This window comes from Denticeps clupeoides, chromosome 2 (genome assembly GCF_900700375.1).
Source record: "Denticeps clupeoides chromosome 2, fDenClu1.1, whole genome shotgun sequence".
Classification (NCBI taxonomy): Eukaryota; Metazoa; Chordata; class Actinopteri; order Clupeiformes; family Denticipitidae; genus Denticeps; species Denticeps clupeoides.
This window is the reverse complement of record NC_041708.1, coordinates 38,386,863-38,408,238: the sequence shown is the minus strand read 5'-3', so window position 1 is coordinate 38,408,238 and position 21,376 is coordinate 38,386,863. Positions and strand designations below refer to the sequence as shown.

The window sequence follows — 21,376 nt, the reverse complement described above, 5'->3', positions numbered from 1 at the left end:
CACATCGTGGGTGCAGTAGCCTGCCACTGAAGGAGCTGCTCAGTGCTGTCAGAGTTTCCTGCATGGGGTGGGAGATGTTGTCCAACAGGGATGACAGCTTAGCCACCATTCTCCTGTCACTCACCACCTCCACTGGGTCCAGAGGGCATCCTAGAACAGAGTTGGCCCTCCGGATCAGCCTGTTCAGCCTCTTCCTGTCCCCAGAAGAGATGCTGCTACCCCAGCAGACCACACCGTGAAAGATGGCTGATGCCACTACAGAGTCATAAAAAGTCTTCAGGAGTGGCCCCTGTACCCCAAAAGACCTGAGCCTCCGCAGCAGGTACAGCCTGCTCTGCCCTTTTTTATAAAGTGCATTTGTGTTATGAGTCCAGTCCAGTTTATTGTTCAGGTGAACACCAAGGTACTTGTATTACTTGTATTACCAACATATCGAAATTAAACTGATGATCACCATTCTATTTAACTATGAAATATGTATCAGACAGGAGCATGTAGGAAATGAAACGTTCCTTTTCCTTGTAGAACTTGTTCCATGAGTGATGTTCTGTTGTCAACATTTTTCCCCTTTTAGTCCAGCTGTCAGTGGGAGGAGTTTTTATTTCACAAGAGAACCTCTGTGAGGAGGAAGAGACCACGCCCAGGAAGTGCAACGCATATGTGGACATCCCTTCCACCCCCTGACCGTATCTACACTACCAGGGACAAATGAGGACATAAGAAACACCTGGACTACATTATCAAACAAAATGTACTGCAATCATTTTGAAAAAAGATAAAAAAGTGTCACATGTGGTGCTAGTGGGGTAGTGGTGGCCTAGTGGGTAAGGGCCCGGTTCGAATCCTGAACCGCCAAGGTGCCACTGAGCAAAGTACCTGTCACGGCTGCCCATGAAATGGTTAAATGCAGAAGACACATTTCATTGTGTCAACATGTGCTGTGCTGCACAATGACTCTCACACCACTTTCAGTAGTAGTATCGGTACTGTTAGCGGTATGTTCTAGATATATCACCTGAGGTATGTTCCTGGTGGTAACCAAATGAATTTGGAAGTATCACCTCTTTAGTATCATCTCCTACTTTCACTTTATAAGTTTTTGATGTAAAGTCATCTAGTGATTCATCTAGTGATCGGATCTCTGAGCGATTCAGATTCAGATGGTGCTGAGAAACCGTAAGTTATGCAGCTTCTATGGTAGTAACCGATGTTTTAATGAGTATAAGATGTTTTAATGTGCCGGAGTTTACCATTTAGACAGGGGGTAGTTAGGGTTCGCGGCTCCTGAGTTGTTTAATGGATCCGGATGATTCGTGAATCACGCAGCGCCACTTCAGACGGCGGCCTGGGGTAAAAGTGTGATGAGCGCATCTCCCCGCCGCCCCATCCCGGCTCCTCCGGTTCCCGCAGAACGTTTATTATCCGACCGCCTCCCGTCCCCCTCAAATAGTGAGAAGCGGCTCGATGCTAAAATCCACGCAGACGCGTCTGCAGACGCACACGCCTGGACGCTCTGTTGTTGCGGTGGTGCGGGAATCGTTGCACAATTACAATATTCAGCACACGCAGATTTTGGAGCGTTTTATCACTTGCAGAGTCTTATAAAGTGAACGCGCTGCTGCTAGCACGAAGCTAGTTTGGTGACGTCACTACGTTAACCCGACATGGAAAACTATCGACTAAAATAATGTTTTTTTTACAGACGTTAATTGGCAACTCTCTCTGGTTTAAAACTTGCTTTTATTATGCCTGAAATTATTTAATTTTTATGTTACGAAACTTAAACGCGCTAAAGGGGCTGAGCCAATCAGAGGGGACGTCCGCGTCACGTGACGCAACCCTGCGCGTACATGCGCGTCACCGCCGCGCCGTGCGGGAGGAGGAGGAAGATGGCGGCGCCGTGGCGGCACTGCTGGAGACGCTGCGCTCCGGGCTCCGCCGGCAGCCGCCCGCTGGAGACGCTGCTCCTCGGCGCGGGAGGCGGAGCGCCCGCGCCGGCGCAGGAGGTAACGAATCCGGGCGGCCGCTGAGCCGCCGCGACTGAAGGTCACATGTGCGGCTCATTCGGGGTTCCGTCCGAGTTCATGAGCGTCGTTAATTAACGCGGCTGCCGCGCGGGCTCCGCATCCGGTCCCGCTCCGAGCCGCGTGCAGCTTCACCTTGAGGCGGTCAAAGGTCAAATGGGTGCTTCCGGTCTGTTCATGACCGGTGACACGCTGACCAATCGATAGAAAAGATTATGACTGTTCATTATGTGTGTTTCTCTGGACATATTTCAACACCGGTGGCGAGATTATTAATATTAGTGTTATTATTATTCGTGAAATGAAGTGGCACATCTCTCTCTTCTTCTCCAGGTCCAGTTGTCAGGGCGGCCGGTGCTTTTAAATTCAGCCAGATTACTACGCTGCAGTGACCGGTACGTGCCGACCCTGCGTGACCCCTGCGGGGCTCCTCGCCGCGCCCCCTGCCGTAATTTCACTCCTCTTCTCGTATTTTAGGTGGAAGCCCAGGCTGCTTCTCGGCCGCTGCCGGTGGACTCACCAGGACGCCAAGCTGAGAGACCCGTTCTCGCTGGCGCAGAAGGACCTGAAGGACCTGTACGAGGACATCAGAAAGGTGGGCGGGGCCGTGATGTGCGGGCGCGGCGCGTGGCAGCGGCGGCCGGTAGTAACGTCCGAACGTGTCCGCAGGAGCTGCTGGTGTCCAGGGCGGAGCTGAAGGCCCTGTGCGACTACTACTTCGACGGCAAGGGGAAGGCCTTCCGGCCCATGATCGTGGTGCTGATGGCGCGGGCCTGCAACGTCCACGGCGACCGGGACGGGTACGCGGGTGGGGGCGGGCGGGCGCGCCGCCGTGGCTGCGGTTGGTGACCACGCCATCTTGTCTTTGCAGTGACCTCCTGCCGGGTCAGAGGTCGGTCGCCATGATCTCGGAGATGATCCACACCGCCAGCCTGGTGCACGATGACGTGATCGATGGCTCGGACAAGCGCAGGGGGAAAACCACCATCAACGAGGTCTGGGGCGAGAGGAAGGTGCGTCTCGTATTTATACCAACGCGCCGCGTCATCACTTTAAAGCATGTTACTAATAAAAAGTGACCTTTTGATGACCTCCGGCTTTTAGGCGATCCTGGCAGGCGACTTCATCCTCTCCGCAGCCTCCATGGCTTTGGCCCGTATCGGGAACAACGCGGTGGTGTCGGTGCTGTCCCAGGTCGTGGAGGATTTGGTGAGAGGTAAAAAATGGAGGTCGAACAGTAAATGGTGGAAACGAATCCTAATGCTAATCTCTTTTGTTCGAGTGGCTGACTTATTTCACCTCTCGCAGGTGAATTCATGCAGCTGGGCTCCAAAGAGAACGAGAACGAGCGATTCAAGCACTACCTCGAGAAGACGTTCAAGAAGACGGCGAGTCTGATCGCCAACAGCTGTAAAGCAGTATGTACGTTCTGTCTCCAGGCCGAGTGTTCTGTCTCCAGGCGGGCGAGAGACACTCACCTCGGTTCTCTCTCTCCTCGCAGGTCTCCATTTTAGTCAACGCGGATCCTGAGGTGCACGAAATTGCGTTCCAGTACGGCCGGAACGTCGGGATCGCCTTCCAGGTCACGATTCCTCTTTTCCCCCCCACACTCGCATTCTGATAACGAAGCAGCGGCGCTAACCGGACGTCCTGCGTCCCCGTGTGTCTCCTCAGCTGGTCGACGACGTCCTGGACTTCACCTCGTGTGCGAGTCTCCTAGGAAAACCTTCAGCTGCTGACCTGAGGCTGGGTCTGGCCACCGGACCCGTCCTGTTCGCCTGCCAGCAGGTGGGCCCGCCCCCCGAATCAATTCAGGCGATTCGCTCGATTCTCAGCTCAGTGGAGCCGGAATGAACAAATCACTTTAGGTTGAGAATCATCTCAATGCAACACACGTCACTGACTTGAATGCAGGCAAAGTTCCACATCTTCTTCGTCCTCATTTAACAAAAACCCGAAATCTCCACGAATTTGGACGTTTTTAGGTGGCGCCCCCCCTGCTAGTGTAGATTTACTCACTAGAAAATGAATAGCTTTCGTTTAGACTTTTTTTCAAATTTTAAATAAACCATTTGCAAAATTAAAACGAGAAGAAAGAAATATGGAAACGACCCACGAGTAGCAGGTCGAGGCTCACGGTCCCGATCAGCCACTCCGGGCTTTTAGATTCAGTGCATCTAAAAGAACTGCCACGCCCATCACTAATACTTTTTATTATAAGGCAGACAAATATTATGTTTATATATATATATAAATTAATCATTTTTAATTATTTTTTTATTGGGAGACTGAAACTGAAGAGCACCAGAGATAATAAACAGTTTAATAACGTATAAAATCCTTTGTTTTTATCTGTTTTGATTGATTTATGCTGGTTGTACACGGTGAACCACGTCGCGTTGCTTCTGTATTCCGGCTTTAGATTTCGGTTTTATTCTGGACCACTGTCCCTCTGCCTTGATGTTCTGCTGGGCTGATAACTTATCATAACCCCAGTCCTGTAGAACTTTAATAAAAGCCCGCCCACACTGAAATCTGATTGGTTTACTTAGCAACATAAACCAATCAGGATCTGTTTGTCCAGAACGCCTGTTCCCTCCCCCTCATTCTTTCGTGTTCATGCTCTCAGAAGTAAGTGGGGTTCGAACCTGGGACTTTGCAGACGTGTTTTTTGTCATTGGTGCCTGTTATGAGCATCTCTACGTTTCCTCTGTGGTGTCGTAGTTCCCCGAGCTTCACGCGATGATCATGCGGCGCTTCAGCTCCAGCGGGGACGTGGACCGTGCCTGGAGCTACGTTTTACAGGTAACATTGTCACCTACACCCGCAAAGTCACCGTTTAATAGCTCTTAATATTACCTGGTCATTCATATAAAAAAAAAAAAAACTTTCTGAAGCCCCGCCCACACGAACACTTTCCTCTAAAACGGTTTTGTGCTTCTCCGGCGATCAGAGTGACGGCGTGGAACAGACCAGCTACCTGGCGCAGCGCTACTGCCAGGAGGCGGTCCGTCAGATCAGCCGCCTGCGGCCCTCGCCCGAGCGCGACGCCCTCATCCAGCTCACCCAGCTGGTGCTGACCCGCGACAAGTGAGCCCCGCCCCCGGCACGCCTCCACCTCAGGCAGCTACGCTCGCTGGAGCTCTCGGGCGTGGCCCCTTCCGAAGGGGAAATGATTGTTATTTACACTGTTGTCACTATGTGTGGTTCTGTACGGGCCCCGCCTCCCAGGTCCCATCTCTGGTGTGATTGGACTGAAAAATGACTGGGGGAGGAGCTACAGGCATCTGCTATATTTCCATTACAGGGGGGGGTGTGTGTTTGTGGACCCGTTCTCTGTCCTGAAGATCCGTCCACACGTCACCATCCCAGGCCTTAAAGCCACCGTGAACATGTTTTTAACTTAAACCCCGCCTCCTGTGGTTCTTCCCGCCCCCCACATGCACCACACACTCGCAGCGCTTTACGTAGGAGAATGATTTATTATAAAAGACTGTACATTAAAATTCTCATTTAACATATAAATACAAGTGGAACGGGCGGACAGACGAGCGCCGGTGACCGAAAGGAAGCGAAGGGGTTAAAGCGGCGAAAGTTCCGGTTCGATGGGCCATCGCCTTCATCCCGACCATCTACCACGTCGCATCCGTTCAGTTTGTTCGTACTGGCTGCAGTCGGAACCTCGAACATACGAAAAAATTAATGCAATTTTATCAAACGAGAGAATAAGAGAAATCATAAAAGAGCAAAATTAAAAACTAAACAGTGTTAAGCAGAATGGAATTAAAAGTGGATATTATACTAGATATCGTTTTATAAAGTAAAACGTCCGTGTGCAGCATGCGCTGTGGAATAAGTACGTTTATTTCTTTTTTTTTGATTGATGGCGAGTCCGGTGTAGAGACCTCGGCCGTCAGCTCTCGCATGCAGCAAACACGTCGGCTGTGTGATCGATCGAACGATCGGGGAGGGAATCGAATGGCACAATTTTTCACGGTAAATCATCATAATCGTCGCAGTCACGTCATTGAGACGCCAGCCAGGCGGCCGCCGCCCGTCTGCAGCGGCCCGCCCTGCCAGGCAGCAGTACATCATCGATCATTAACCAAGCACGCCCCCGCTTACCCACAACTACACCGTAAAGCACAGACGCGCTCCTATTTACTCGCTAATTTGGGGGGGGGGGGGGGGGGGGGGGATACGGTGGAGCGGTGAATAGAAGACGCCTTCAGTCGGCGTAGTGCATGATGGACTCCACGTAGTTGCCGGGGAACAGGCCCGTCACCCCGTTGCAGACGCCCTCGAACCAGCCGTCGTCGTTCTTCTTGATGATGTAGATGATGGCGCCTTCCATGAAGCTCAGCTCATCGTCCTTGTCCTTGGAGTAGTCGTAGATGGCCACCACTGAGGACGGGAAAGTTCATGCCAAAATGTACATCAAGATTCAAAATATTTCATTTAAACTTATTATTTATTTATTTTTTTTAATTAAAAATTAATGGCAATGGAGGCACAAACAGAAGAAAAAAAGTTTAAATCAACAGACCAAGAAACAACTATTATAAAGCAACATCTTAAAAGGTCCCCTGACATGAACATTTTTTTAAATGTTTTTTATATCTTGTCAGTCCCCTAATTCTGTATCTGACGTCTCTTGGTGAAGAATTCCAGCCACTTTGATCCAGTCCCACAATGAGACTTCCCAGGATGCGCCGTCTCACCGTCTGTAGCTTTAAATGCTAATGAGGAGGAGAGAGGGCGGGGCCAGGAGGAGAGGGGGCTATAGAAGTTGAGCGTCACAATGTTTGGTGGCGTCTGCGTTTTTACAGGATATAAAAAACTTCACACAGAAACAGCATGAGAAATGGGAGGTGACCTTTCCCCTTATGACGTCATAAGGGGACAAATTCCTGAGCTGCCGCTCTCTGAACGGTGAAGCAGAACGACCAAAACCCTCTTTACACCGACCGCCATTTCTAGCCGCTGGAGGAACTCGTATTAACGTTAAATCATCTCACAAAGTCACATCTTCATGTCAGGGGACGTTTAAAATATATATTTTTGGGTCGTGGTAAAAGTGGGTGCACCTTTCTCGACGTAATTCTTGGGGGCCCAGTTGGGGTCGCCGTCGGCGTAGGGGTCGCTGTAGTGCACCACAGACGCGTCCTCCTCCTCGTAGTCCACCGGCGGGGGTGGGGGCGGAGGCGGGGAGTCGTCGAACATCGGCATGTCGTCTGGGGGCGGGGGTGGCGGGGGCGTGGGCGTGTCTGCAACTGCAATCGCGCGTCGCCAAACGGCAATCAATCACACGAAGTTCACGCAGGCCGCATGCACCCACCCCACCCAGTAAAACAGCAGTCAGCCATGCACCCGCTCTACCAGCTACTCCACTACAGACACAGGCCACCACCAGGGGGCGCCCCTGACAATCCCGGCTTCACGGTGTCCTCCAGCAGGGGGCGGGCCGGAGCAGACGCGCCGATCCAGGTCTCCTCTCCGGCAGCTGACCCTGGATCAGCCCGTTTCAGCCGTTTAATCTCACGCGGCGCAACAATGCGAGCCGGTTAATTCGGCCCGCGGGACGTAAGCTGCTTTCGCATTACGTAAAGAGCCGCCCGAGAGGCGGGAACGTTGGGTTACGGCGACGGGAGGTGCAGAGCGGCGTGCCGGTGAGGACGGGACACTTACTGCTCTCCTGCATCCGCGCCACAAAGCCTGTGAGGGGGATCTGGGGGGTGAGCTGGGGCATGGGCGGAGGAGGCGGGGCGATGGACACTGGACACGGACACACAGACAGACAGGCAGGAAGGAAGGAGGAGGAAGAAGAAGAAGAAAAGCAGACAAAAAAAGAAAAAGTCAGGAAGGTCACGTGACCCTCACCACACGAGCCACAGACTCATCAGTAGATCTGGAGGCAATAAATACGCACAAAAACGGCCTCCAACCAGGACAGGGCGGGGCTAAAAATAACTCGAGGAGGACAACCCCTTTGAGAAGTTCGGAGCCATTTTTCCCGCTGATATATGGAACGTTATCGAGAGTAACCGTGGGAAACGTTGCGAGAGCGTTGGTGCAACGTTGGCCTCAAGGTGTGAAGTGGGAAGGCGGGCCTACAACAGCGTTGGCTGCTGATTGGCTACTTCACATTTATACAATCAGCCCAGAATGTTTCCGGAATCCGGAGTCGCGGGGGGGCGCAGATCTACGCGCTACCCAGAATACGTTTCCACGTGGAAATTTCGCCGCTTACTTGCGTTGTGGGGGTAGGCGGCGGTGCCGCCGTTAACGTGTGGCGGCGGCGGCGCCGGCTGCTGCTGCTGCTGCAGGGAGAACTGCGAGGAGACGGACGGCGCCCGGCGGTACGTGCCCGTAGCCGAAACCATGGAGACGGAGGAGTTGGTGGAGTTGTGTCGCGAGATCTGCCGGGATATCGTCCCGAACTGGGACATGGGGATCGGGCCGAGGCCGGGTCCGGTGGCCACCGCTGCCGGCACCAGCAGACAGAGAGAGAGAGAGAGAGAGAGAGACCCAAACAAAGATGGTCAGCCCAGAACCTCAGAGATGGACAACAGCAAGAGGTCAGGAGGTCAGCAGGAGCCTGGAGAGAAGAACAGCAGCAGCTCCACCGTCCTGAAATACAAACAGCAGCGCAGCAGGACGGACTGACGGACAGGAGAGCTGCAGCGGGGGAGCGGCCTTCTTCACACGTTTCTGCGTTTAACAGTGCTGTGCTGCAGGTTCTTCACCCATAACACCTCCACATCGTGTATAATATCTGGAGATCTATAGTCTACTTCCACACGGTATACAGTTTTATTTCTTTTGTTTATCTGTATTATTGATTATTGTCATTCTCAGATCAAACCCAAATTAATTTTCAGATCACAAACTTACAAACACACAGACAAATACAATTTTAAACAGACAGAACGTTTCGAATTTAATCCCAGCACCACCACCCAGAATCCAATCATGAACCTGAAGATCAGAGACGAAAGCAAATCAAACGTGGTGCAAGTTACATCTCTCTCTCACACACACACACACACACACACACAGATTTGCATCCTAAAGAGCCCCTGCAAGGGAAGGAACCGCTGACCGTGATTGGCTGAGCTGGGAAACGACAGAGATTGGCTGAATTGAGGAATCGCCCAGCGAGGCCCCGCCCCCCACTCGACTGTGCGCTGTAGAGGGGGCGTGCCAGGCAAGGTGGGTGGAGTCTCACCTACTGCTGCTGCAGACATGGGGGGACTCATTCCAAGGAGGGGAGAAGGTGGAGGCGGGGCAGGTGGAGCAAATATGGGCGGGGCTGTAAGAGTTTATATTGGGTTGGTGAGTTGTTCACACACAGACGCACACACACACACACACAAACTCAAACAGTATATACACATGTAACATTTCTTCAACTGTGCTGGATGAGTATTGCCATGGCAACGGTGCTCATTTCCAGCCTTCGCTCCGTCTGTCCGTCTAGCAGCCCCGCCCCCTCCAGTCACCTGTTCTCCGCCCCTCGCTCCCGACCCAGAAACGGGAGAATCGGAGTAACGGTGCGAGCAGGAGACGTCCTGTCCCACTTACAGACTCAGAAGACAAAAGGGACACTGGAGACTCTAATTCTGTCCTCGAAAACACTCGCGGGGAGGAGAAATAAAGTGTCTCACCTGCAGAGTTGGGAATGGAGGGCGTTGGCACGGCGATGGGGATACCTATACTGCTGCTGCCGCTGTTCTCGCGGCTGCCACTGCCGCCGCTACTGCCGCTGGTGCACACACACACACACACACACACGCACACACACGCGCACACACACGCGCACACACACGCGCACACGCGCACACACACGCGCACACACGCGCACACACACGCACACACACACACACACATACACACACACACACACACACACACACACATACACACACACACGCAATTAGAAAGTCATTTATCCAGAATATAAAACCGTGCCGGATGACCGGCTGCGACCCTCCCAATCAGGGCGGAGCCAACGCACACCCAGCGTGGGGTTACCTGTGTGTCCGGGGTCTCTGGTTGAGCGATGCGGTGCGGGCGGGGCTGTGTTGGTTTCCCAGGCGGGCGGGGCTGGTCATGTAGTCGTTAGGCACGGTGGGCGGCTTCACCGGCTCCAGGGTTTTATATGAGGTGTTGCGCCTGTCGACACACACACACACACACACACACACACACACACACACACACACTCCAGTCAGGGTGTGAAACACCGAGCTCAGGATCAACACTGGTTTGAGTCTCCAGCTGCCGCCGCGGTTCGCACGTGGACACGTCTCACCCGAGAGTGCCCCGCCCCGACATGGGAGGGCTGGGTGGCTTCTGCGTGGGCGGATTGGTCCTCGACAGAGTTCCTCCTCTGATTGGCTGGTTGTTCCCATGTTGCTGTTGCGGGCAGAGAGCAGAGGGCGGGGTCAAGCTGGGGTTCCGCTCGGACTTTAAAGCTCTTACATGATATGAAGAGACGCGAGGAGCTTCCCAGACAAAACAGGAGGAGCCACGCTCCTGGACTTTCGGCTCCGCCCCCGCAAGGGCCAAACCACATACCGGGAGAAGTTCTAGTGGCCCTAAAGCCACGCCCTGTTTATAAAACAGAGCCGACCTCCAACTCGCCATCTGGGAAACTCTCCGCACCATCATAACCACCACCGGAGAGCAGCATGTCGTCCAAATACCAACACGTGACGTACCAAAACATTCCATTTCGTCCAATTTAGGCAACAAAAACCTTGCTGTCCACTATTATTAATATCATATATACAGTATATAATGTAAGAATAAAAACGATGAACTTTGTTTATATGCATTCCAGTAATGACTATATAAGAATATAATTTTTATATATAAGAACATTTTTTCATGAATCCCTCATTAGAATATTTCAATATAAACGTATTTTAACATGATCTGTTGCTCAGTGGTGGTAGTTATTACAGGCATGTAACTATACAGACAAAGCAGACACATTTACACGTTAATAAAAATTAAGACATGATTAGAGCTTTAATTGGGAACTAGTGGCACTACGTACAGACACATTTAATAACCAGACACGGGGCGCTATGGGGACAGGAGGGGCGGGGCTAATAAACAGGACTCTTACCTTGGCTTTTAGCCACTGGCGTGGGCGTTAAGAGAAGAGGGAGTAAAGACAGAAACAGAGAAGGCATGTCAAAATGGGCGTGTCTTAACAGTGTGTGGGTGGAGCCTGACGTCAGATCCACTGTGAGCTTGATTTAGAACCTGTGATTCATAACACACACTTCAGATCTTTTCTTGGTTGAAGGCGTGGCACTTTGTGGACGGGAATGATCAGGGAGCCGAGGACCGGGGACGAGTACGGAGGAAAAACGGAGCGAGCAGACCCGACACAATCACCCCCAGAAAAGAAGTCCAGGGTTCCACATAATCCACCATCTCCGTCCCCGCCGCCCTAATCCCGCGGTCACATGACTCAGGTCGGGAGAACGAGTGCAGGCCAGGCGTAAAGCAGGTCGCGGCTGGAGTGATGTTGACCGGCGCCATCAGCGTATTGATCATCTGCAGGACGTGGCGAGTGATTGGTGCCCAGGGACCACCGTCCCCGTGAAAATCAGCGAGCGGCGACCCCGCAGGGAGGTCATGCAGGTCGGTATGGGGGGGTCAAGTAAAACCGGGTCAGAATGATACGCGATGCTGTGATTGGATGGGAAGCGGAGTCTCATGAGGGAGGCGGAGCTTGCCAACCTGACGTTTGCACCAGCAGATTTCAAATCCTATATTTAAACATATTTTAACAAGGTTTAGAAAGGGGCGGGGCTTGTTTTAGTAGTCCACCTAACGTCCACGTAATGGGTTCAGCTGAAAGGGAACGACGAGACGAGCCAGGGGCATCATGGGTAAGAACTGGGTAACGGCGCCTCACCTTGACCCCGTGGCCGACGTCGTCCAGCACTGTATAGTCGACGGGCTTCCGGATGTAGCGGACGGGCCGCTCCACGTTGGCCGGTGCGATGATCTTGTGGGTCCTCGACGTGTTCTTGTTCGTGGTCAGGATGCCGATCTCTCGCCTGGCGACCTTCTCCTTGTGGATGTCCACCGTCTGCGCAGGGCGGCAGGAAGTGAATTACCGCGCTGGGGCGCCACACCACAGTTAACCGCCTGCATAAGTAGTCATTTTAATATCAGGCCAGAGGTGACCTGCAGATCCATAATCGGTACCGTCCACACACCCACTCAGGGTGATGGTTAAATACAGAGGACAAACTTCACTGTGTGCACCGTGTGCTGTGCTGCAGTGTTTCACAGTGACAATCACTTCACTTTCTTCTTTATCTTTCAAACAGAGCAGAAAAAGAGGAGACAACTCGATCCCTGTTCCATTTCTTTCACCGTAACACCGTACACATCTGGCCACTCATGACCAGCACATGGATGAAGCAGCCAGAACTGCTGAGATTGATTCCAGTTCCCAGGGTCTTCGCCAGAAATTCCAGGAGATTCTGAGAAATCCAGATATCCAAGGACGGAAGGACTGTTTACTGTCAGAACCTGGGAAGTGGACACGGGAGGACAGACAAACCAGAGGCGCTGGAGACGGAACCAAACAAAGTTCTATTAAAAAAATGATGCTCATCCCACTTGTGGAATTAATAAATTATCATCTTATCTTATCTGAGCAAGCTGAACATGGTGCAATAAAAGGTACTGATTAGAAAAATATTGGTCATTCATCAAAAATTATTGATCACGGGCTTCAAAAATCTGCAGACTCACAGGCCCCGCCCCACTTGCAGGCCAACAGTGTTTAAACCCAACCATCATCATCATCATCATCATCAAGCTCTACAGGACGAGGACAACAGAAACAGGTCCGACTGGCGCGCACCCACACACACAAATCGATGTTTAAAAGCAGGGACGAAGTGACGGAGAGACGAGCATGAACGTTTGCGGCCTTGGCAGCCGACTGCTGCCGGTTACGGGCGTGGCTGAGTGTTTATCAGCAGTGCAGCTGGCACCAGCAGGAAGTAGGGAGGTGATTTCATCTCCTTCCTGTGTACAGAGGGGGAAAAAAAATTAAAAATCCACCCAGAACATCTCATCTACACAGGGACAACGTAACCACGTCAGATCTCGCTTACCACGCATAACATTCGAGAGATTTACTGTACAACAGTATACAGCACCTCAAATACTGTTTTTCTCCCCATAGTGTGACCATAAAAGAAATATCTACAGTACAGGCCAAAAGGAGGACACCTTCTCATTCAACGTGTCTTCTTTATCTTCAGGACCATTTACGTTGGTAGATTCTCACTGAAGGCATCAGAACTATGAATGAACACATGGAGTTCTGTACTTAACAAAAAGTGGAGACCTGACCTCCACAGTCACCGGACCTGAACCCAATCCAGATGGTTTGGGGTGAGCTGGACCAACAAGTGCTAAACACCTCTGGGAACTCCTTCAAGACTGTTGGAGAAGCATTTCAGGTGACGACCTCTTGAAGCTCATCGAGAGAATGCCAAGAGTGTTCAAAGCAGTAATCAGAGCAAAGAAACTAGAATATAAAACATGTTTTCACTTATTTCACCTTTTTTTGTTAAGTACAGAACTCCACATGTGTTCATTCATAGTTTTGATGCCTTCAGTGAGAATCTACCAACGTAAATGGTCATGAGAATAAAGAAAACACGTCGAATGAGAAGGTGTCCAGACTTCTGGCCTGGACTGTATATAAAAAGTGAAGAATTGATTCTGTATTTGCTTCAGTATTCGACTGCTACGTCCTTATTTCTGTTTAACGCCTCGGTTGGAGGAACCACACCGGTGATGGAGCTCTTCTTCTTCTTCACAACCACCACCAATTAGAGTCTGGGTCGCCCTGCGGCACTTCGGAAGAAAATATGAACGTCTGGACGTGCTACAGTCGGGCGTGGTCGAACCTGCGAGTAGAAATGCATGGATGGGATTCCAACCAGACTAAGCAAACGGCGACATGAAGAAGTTTACTCAATAACGCTCTACAGCAGGACTCTGAAACACACCCGTTTCACACGCCCCTTTACATAATATACCATCTCGTGGGGCGCAGAACCGAAAAAAAGATGATACAATCAACCAAAACAAAGACCACACCCACACCATCCCCTGGGGACACACCCCCTCGCTGTCATTTCGGTTCAGGGTTTAATCGCAGGGCTCGACCGCAGGAGGCTATTCTCAGAGCAGGTTAGAGAGAGAGAGAGAGAGAGAGAGAGAGAGAGAGGCCACGCCCTAATAGTGACTGTTCTTCTTCACTATTGAAGAACGGGAAGTTACCCAGCATGCACGGCGCAGCGAGCGGTATTGTTAATGCAGGGGCGTGTGCCGCTGATGAGATCTGCATTTTCGAGGTTTTTCCCAGACGTGCGGGGGGCGGGGCCACGCCAGCGAAACGCCGTAAGACCGCCCTCTTGCGAAATCGCTCGGAGGGCCTCGTTTTTCTGGTTCTCCGGCGAGTTTAACCCCCGACGGCCGATACCGCAGCGGCTCCCAGCTCACACTTATCATCACACAGCTCCACTTCCTGTTTGGAGAAGACTCGTCTCCACAGGGAGCCGGAGAAGGAAGCGCGTTTCCTCCGACACGTTTCTACACACACACACACACACCACACACACACACACACACCACACACACACCATTTTTTATACACTCCTCTGCCATTCTGGAGACCCCACTGCACCTCTGAAGGTATCTGGGCCAGAGCAGATTCCTCCATGTGTCTGGAGAACGTGGAGGCTGAGACACCTCCTGTAAGACACCAGGGACGCTGGATCCTGTTCTAGACGCTGCTGAGTGAAGACGCCGCGTGGACATTCAGTAATGCTGCAGAGGCTGAGACAACGACGTCCCTCATCCGCCGGCGGAAACACAGGGGCCATTAACTCCCCGAATGTCCACCATCAGACCGAGACACAGGGCTGCTAATCAAATCAGCCGCGGCACGGTCTCCCATGGTGCACCGGGTCCAGCTGGTCACACAGAGCTCCTCTGTCCTCGTCCGCTCGGCTGAGGGGGATCCACGGACACACGGTCCACAGTACAGTACGGCGTGGGAAAGCCAGCCGGACGCCACGCCCACCCGCAGCCCTACCTGGGGCGTGGTGCCTCTGCGACTCCGCCCACATTTTGATATACGGCCCCGGTTGCAGGAACGGCGCGTTCGGCACTATCGATAATGAACGTTCCGCGGCGACCCGCGCCAGCGGTTCTGAAGTCACATCACAGACCAACTCATCCATCAACCAATCAGCACTCACCCACGCCAACAAACGTACCCACACGCAGCTTGAACCCGTGCCAGATCCCACCAAAAAGTGGAGCGTGCAGAACCTCCGGGAACCGCCATTTTCTGACGCTGTGAGATGTTTGCGTGATGACGGTGGTCCAGTTCATAAAGCGTCCGGTGTTCATAATCACCGTACATGGCAACAGGCGCGCCGATGTATAAATCAACCGTACAAACATCAGCAGCCCACACCAGATACCGTTTCCACGGAGACGCCCTGAATGGCGCATTAACAGGCTGCAATTTGATTTGGCGAAAGGCGCGCCGTGGCGGCCAGACGGAAGCTTTCGAAATGCTTCCCAACACATTCCCGATCCCAGATGGAAGTGTCTGGGAAACCTGGAATGTCGCTGTTTGTGTGTCTGGTACGGCAGTGAGGACTGGACGGGATCAGTGGCCCGATTTAACCGTCCCTGACGTCTGACCCGGCCCGGCGGGGGTCGCGGCGTTGAGCCTCCTCTCTTCGCGCCGGTTAAATGTAGCTGCGGGGCGGGTGGGGGGAGGTAGTGGCCCCGCCTCCCCCGAATGACAAGGACAGTCATTCAGTTGGGCAGAAAAGAGGGGACTGAATGGACATTAAGAGGAAGATGAAGGGACTCGTCTAGGACTCTGTCTCTGTGTGTCACTGTGTATGTCACAGGGACAAATATACGTGCTGGTAGTGACACTCGACTACAAACCAGACAAGCACAGAGTCCCAGGTTCGAACCCCACTTACTACCATCGTGTCCCTGAGCAGGACACTTAACCCTGAGTGTCTCTAGGAGGGGGGGACTGTCCCTGTAACTACTGACTGTAAGTCGCTCTGGATAAGGGCGTCTGATAATGTCATAAAGGTAAAAAATGTAAATATTGTGCACACATTTGCATAATTAATGTTAATTACGTATCTATCTAGGGTTGATTTTGGCATGATAGCACTCCATGGACCTTGAAACGTCCCATCTTTACAGATCTTCACGTTCACATCGTACATCTATGATGATAAATATTTTTACAAAAGATGATATGCAGCATGTCCTACATTAAAGTGAAGTGATTGTCACATGAGGGACGTAGTTGTGGGCGTGTGTACCTGTGATATGTGGTTGATGGACGACTCCATGCGGCGCAGCTGGGACGCCTGGATGTCCAGCAGTTGCAGGACATTGTTGGCCAAGGCGTTGATCTGGTAGGCCACGCTGGCCAGGGACTGGGTGGTGTAGGACTTGGTCTCCTCCAGCGCCTTCCTCTTATCCGGAGCCTGAGGGGGACAGATGGAGGACGGGCTTGATTTTATTCATACAATCTGTCAATTATTATCTTTAAGGTCTTTATTATATGGTATTACGTCTCATCTCCAGCCCAAGTGTAGGACGGTAGTAGCCTAGCGGGTGACACACTCACCTATGAACCAGGAGACCCAGCTTCAAATCCCACTTACTACCATCGTGTCCCTGAGCAGGACACTTAACCCTGAGTGTCTCCAGGGGGGGACTGTCCCTGTAACTACTGATTGTAAGTCGCTCTGGATAAGGCCGTCTGGTAAATGCTGGAAATGTACGGTCATATTTTGGCATTACCAGGGGAGGTCATGGTTGAAGAAACTGAGAGGATCTCTGCCTAAACTCCTAGTGGACGGTGAAGCCACCTCGCTGAGGACCTCTCTCAGACTAAAAACACTATAGAACCATCCTGGGACAGGTGAGAACGTCCCTTGGCCCATCAGGGGACATCAGAAGAAACCGACGGCGGACGAGGAGCAGCTGGCGCCTTCGCGCTCACTTCCTGTGTGAAAGAACCACGTTTTTACTGCGGTCGCTGGTCACCGTTCTGGAGATGGCGGTAAACCGACGCGAGCAGGTGAAGCGAAGACGAGCGTCCGACCCGAAACCCACAACATTTCCCAGGATGCAGAGCGATAAACGCCTAGAGAGCTGAGAGGAACCATCAGTCGCTCTTCCGGGGTGGTTCTTTACTCCACGTTCCTGGAGGCCGAGAATATCCCAGGGAACCTCTTGAGGATCCTCTTAAAATTCCAGGAATTCCAGAGTTCCTGGTCACCGCCTGACGGAGGTTGTGTTGCAACTCCCGTGCGAATACGCACTTCCTGCGAGCGACTGATCTCCCCGAGGCCAAACGCTCTCCACGACCACGGTCACATGACATCCAAACACCGTACGAGACCAACCGTTCCGTCTGGATCTGGGTTTCAGGAGCAAAGAAGGCCACCCCCAAACAAAGAGACGAGGGGTCACCTCGAATTCCTTCAGTCAGATGGAGAGATGGCTATTCATCCACCCCCACTGCAACGTTTCTCTCACTGAGTCCATTTTGAGAGTTTAGTGGGGACGGCCTGACAGGACAAAGTTCTGAGGTCTCAGGATAAGATAACAGAAGTTGAGGATCAGGGACAGAAAGCAGGAGCATCAGATCTCCTCCCTGTGGAAGGCCATCGGAGCCAGAACATGTGTCCCGCCACACTGAATGACTCCTCCTACGGCATAATATTCATAATGCGATATTAATTAAGCCATAGACTGTAGATGTATATATTTACAGCATTTATCAGACGCCCTTATCCAGAGCGACTTACAATCAGTAGTTACAGGGACAGTCCCCCCCTGGAGACACTCAGGGTTAAGTGTCCTGCTCAGGGACACGATGGTAGTAAGTGGGGTTTGAACCTGGGTCTTCTGGTTCATAGGCGAGTGTGTTACCCGTGTTTTGGTAGCACGTGTCCATAGCAAAGGCGCGGCAGCAGGAAGTTGTATAATTAACTTTTTACAGATACATCAACATGGACCGTCACAGCCATGAGGCCAGAAGATACCAGGTATCTTATAAATATGAAAAAGCTCTGTATTCAGCCCTGAAGATTGTAAACTGGGTCAGTCGTTGCTCAGGTCTGTATTTTAACACATCGTCCCGACCCCCCCAATAATCAATCGCAGTCATGGTCACCTGACCTTCAGCTCATAAATGCCAGCATTCATACCAATTTCGCTCTGCTTTGATCTCAACAGCATTCTGGGTGATTGACCAGCGTTGAGTAACTCTACGTGACAGATGAGTTTAACGAACCTGGGACCAGAGTTGTCCATCATATTGGGTCAAAGGTCAATTCACTGGTAAACAAACGGGTTTTTCATGTATAGAGGCTGACCGGACCAAGTCCACACAGAAACAGACGAACAGACGGGGGTGATGAACGTCCTCAGACCCGTTTCCTCTCGCTTTTTCTGGTGTCAGCAGGACGAGAGGAAACGGAGGAGGAACGCGGGAAGAACGCCTGAAAATATATAAATAAACTGGGCGTGCTAGTGGGTAACACACTCGCCTATGAACCAGAAGACCCAGGTTCAAACCCCACCTACTACCACCGTGTCCCTGAGCAGGACACTTAACCCTGAGTGTCTCCGGGGGGGGGACTGTCCCTGTAACGTCTGGTAAATGCTGTAAATGTAAGCGCATGGATCTCTCTGTGACTGTAGAAAGGTCGTAGGTTAAAGAGCAGGAAGAGTCACTAGCCAAATTTCTTCACCCCCATTTTTAGATGTTCAGGTGTCTGCTTTCAATATCTAAAGAGCTGTGGTGCCTCCTGAAGCCCAGGTTACACCAGACCCGGGCCTGGTGTGGAGCTGCAGCTTTCATCTGAACAGACCAGTGTGTTTGATCTTCAAGACGCCCTGGGGGGCAGTAGGTGATAAATGCCCCCCTGACGGGGCTCCTGGACGAAGAACATTTGAGAGAGATTCATTCATCAGTGGTGGAAGGTTGCAGGCTCGGATGTTCCACTGAGGTCCCCTTGATGAAGGTACCGTCCCCACATGCTACTAAGGGTGACGGTTAAATACATTGACAGCATTTATCAGACCAGAACCTGGGTCTTCTGGTTCATAGGCGAGTGTGTTACCAACCCTGGTACACATTTCACCGCAACTTCACTTCATCAGATGTTCTGCTGGTGACTAAAAGTCATCATTCTTACTGGCGGAGGAGGACGGCTGGAAAAACAGAAGTAGAACGTCCACACTGCATACTTCCTGGCGGGAGACACAGACGGAAACGTCCCACGTAGCGAGCGAGACAGGAAGTTATAAAACCAGGCGAGGTGATAAACGCTCTTCTGGGTAATCTGGGCATTTTGAGGACATGCTCGAGCCGTATCGCATGGAAACGCTGGACGTGGGCGTTACCTGAGGCCAGGTGGGTGCGTCCTGTCCACTGGGGTGACGTCCCCCCACCTCGTCTCGCTATTCACAGAGCAAAAACGTCCACAAAAGAGGAACTGAGACGAAAGTGAAGTATAAAAAGAAATAAAGAGAGAAACTCCGAAGCTGGAAGGGAAGAAAGGGCGGAGTCTAGAAGCGAGAAATAACCCGCGTCCAGTAAACATGAAGTCCAGAAGGTTATTACATTTCAATTAATAATTAAACCGGTTCTGCGGGAACTTGCAACGGATAGTAAATCTAAAACCAACACAAAATATATTTTATACCAACATAATATGGTCGAAACTAGAAATAATGCTGCTTCATAGCAAAACCTTTTAACTGGTCACAGGAAGTGCATTAAGACGGTCGAATTTCCGCAGCAAGAGCCCCAAACTCCCCATATTCCTTCAGCGGGACGGCTACATGCGCTTTTATCTGCGCTTTTATCTGCGTAAAAGATGGGGAGAGGTGTGGAGGACGTGGAGCACGCCGGTGATGATAATTACTGTTAATTACGGGGGAAGAGATGCATGTGGCCCGAGTCTCAGTAGAGTGGACACACCCCGAATGTCCCTGGAGCAGGAGGAAGGCCGATGGAGCCGGCAGGCCCGCAGGACGCAGGAGAGAAGAGAACTACATGCCGCGTCAAGCTGGGACACGCCGCCGGGAGGACGGTCCTGGACCAGATCCAGCTCCACGGCTCACCTGGCGGGCCGGGCCCAGAGCCACCTCACGCTCCTCGGCGGCCACCACGCCACAGTGACACTGTCGGAAATGTGCCTGTCTCACGGTTTACTTGTGTAATTAAAAAAATATTTAAATTTTACTTATTGTATTGTATTTAGCGTTCTGTCATTTTTATTAAACATCATCCTGCCGTTTCCTCCATGTAAGTTGCCCACTGAGACAAATCAATAAGAAATAATTCATCAATAAACGTGTCCCACTCGTGTCGGCGATTCTCCCGGTGACATGACACGATTCGAGACGAATATCGCGACAGAACCGCAGATATCGCGATATCGGAGAGAAATGGAAGCTACGCTGAAAAAAACTTCATTCAGTATCCCGGTTCACACCCTCGGGACGAACGAATCGATCCGGCGAGCCTCCCCCCCGAGCTCCGTCTCCGTGGATCCACATTTCCTGCCTCCAGTTCGCTCTGAGGAAAAAGCCGCCGAGAAGCCGCCGAAGCCGCGCCTCACCTGGACATAGTTGCTCTCGCAGTAGTCCGCGACCCGGTTCAGGTTCTGGTAGCTCTCCACCAGAGCCCGCTTTCCGGCCGGGATCTCTTCGTCGAGCAGCATTTGCAGCTCTGCCATCTTACATCCCCCCGCAGAGCCTCTCCTGGTCCCTGTGAGCGGACGCGCTCGGTCCGACAGGCGGATGACGGGCCCTGCCGACCCGACAAAGGGGCCAACCAACAAGCGGGGCCGCGCAGTGCAGCCTGGGAGATGCAGTTCTGCAGCGTGGCGTGCTGGGAGATGTAGTTACGCTGGATTCAGAAACAAATCACTGTATTTCACCACACCAATGTCTCTGACACGTTTCAATAATATTAATAAGTATATTATTTACTTTTTATAACGGAAGTACATAAATAACACACTGATCTGCTTTGCTTTACGTAGTAGAGGTAATGGAATAAGTATACGTTGTCTTGCGGCAATGTTCGATGGGGTGTGTAGTTTATTAATCAAGCAGTCTAGATGCATTGTGGGAAAGGTAGTTTGAGAAAAGTCCAACTTAACCCCAATACAGTTTAAGAGAGCGCAGCTGCGTCGCACAAACTGCACGTTTCGCAGCGC

At 51.7% G+C, this 21,376-nt stretch overlaps 2 protein-coding genes across 11 annotated transcripts; one reads left to right on the top strand and one right to left on the bottom strand.

Moving 5' to 3' along the window:
- Window positions 1-1,795: 1,795 nt before the first annotated feature.
- pdss1 (prenyl (decaprenyl) diphosphate synthase, subunit 1) lies at window positions 1,796-12,756 on the top strand. 2 transcript variants are annotated; one of them, XM_028965199.1, is made up of 12 exons: window positions 1,796-2,006; window positions 2,358-2,419; window positions 2,502-2,619; window positions 2,694-2,824; window positions 2,896-3,037; window positions 3,129-3,240; window positions 3,333-3,442; window positions 3,526-3,606; window positions 3,699-3,812; window positions 4,749-4,829; window positions 4,978-5,114; window positions 12,383-12,756. In XM_028965199.1, exons 1-12 carry the CDS (start codon window positions 1,851-1,853, stop codon window positions 12,540-12,542), a joined length of 1,404 nt encoding a protein of 467 aa, XP_028821032.1. In that variant the 5' UTR covers window positions 1,796-1,850; the 3' UTR covers window positions 12,543-12,756. The 2 variants fall into 2 exon arrangements, with proteins under 2 accessions (XP_028821032.1, XP_028821033.1); XM_028965200.1 differs by lacking the exon at window positions 12,383-12,756 and having other exon boundaries at window positions 1,814-2,006; window positions 4,978-5,432.
- On the bottom strand, window positions 5,487-21,008 carry abi1a (abl-interactor 1a). 9 transcript variants are annotated; one of them, XM_028965183.1, is made up of 12 exons: window positions 20,774-21,008; window positions 16,448-16,615; window positions 11,962-12,138; window positions 11,161-11,175; window positions 10,339-10,442; window positions 10,059-10,199; window positions 9,692-9,780; window positions 9,253-9,336; window positions 8,275-8,508; window positions 7,713-7,799; window positions 7,112-7,297; window positions 5,487-6,428 (listed from the first exon to the last, which is right to left on the bottom strand). In XM_028965183.1, the coding sequence occupies exons 1-12, from the start codon at window positions 20,888-20,890 to the stop codon at window positions 6,253-6,255; spliced, it is 1,578 nt and encodes a 525-aa protein (XP_028821016.1). In that variant the 5' UTR covers window positions 20,891-21,008; the 3' UTR covers window positions 5,487-6,252. The 9 variants fall into 9 exon arrangements, with proteins under 9 accessions (XP_028821016.1, XP_028821011.1, XP_028821019.1 ...); XM_028965178.1 differs by having other exon boundaries at window positions 9,692-9,789; window positions 20,774-21,005; XM_028965186.1 differs by lacking the exon at window positions 9,253-9,336 and having other exon boundaries at window positions 9,692-9,789; window positions 20,774-21,005.
- Between the last annotated feature and the right edge of the window lie 368 nt (window positions 21,009-21,376).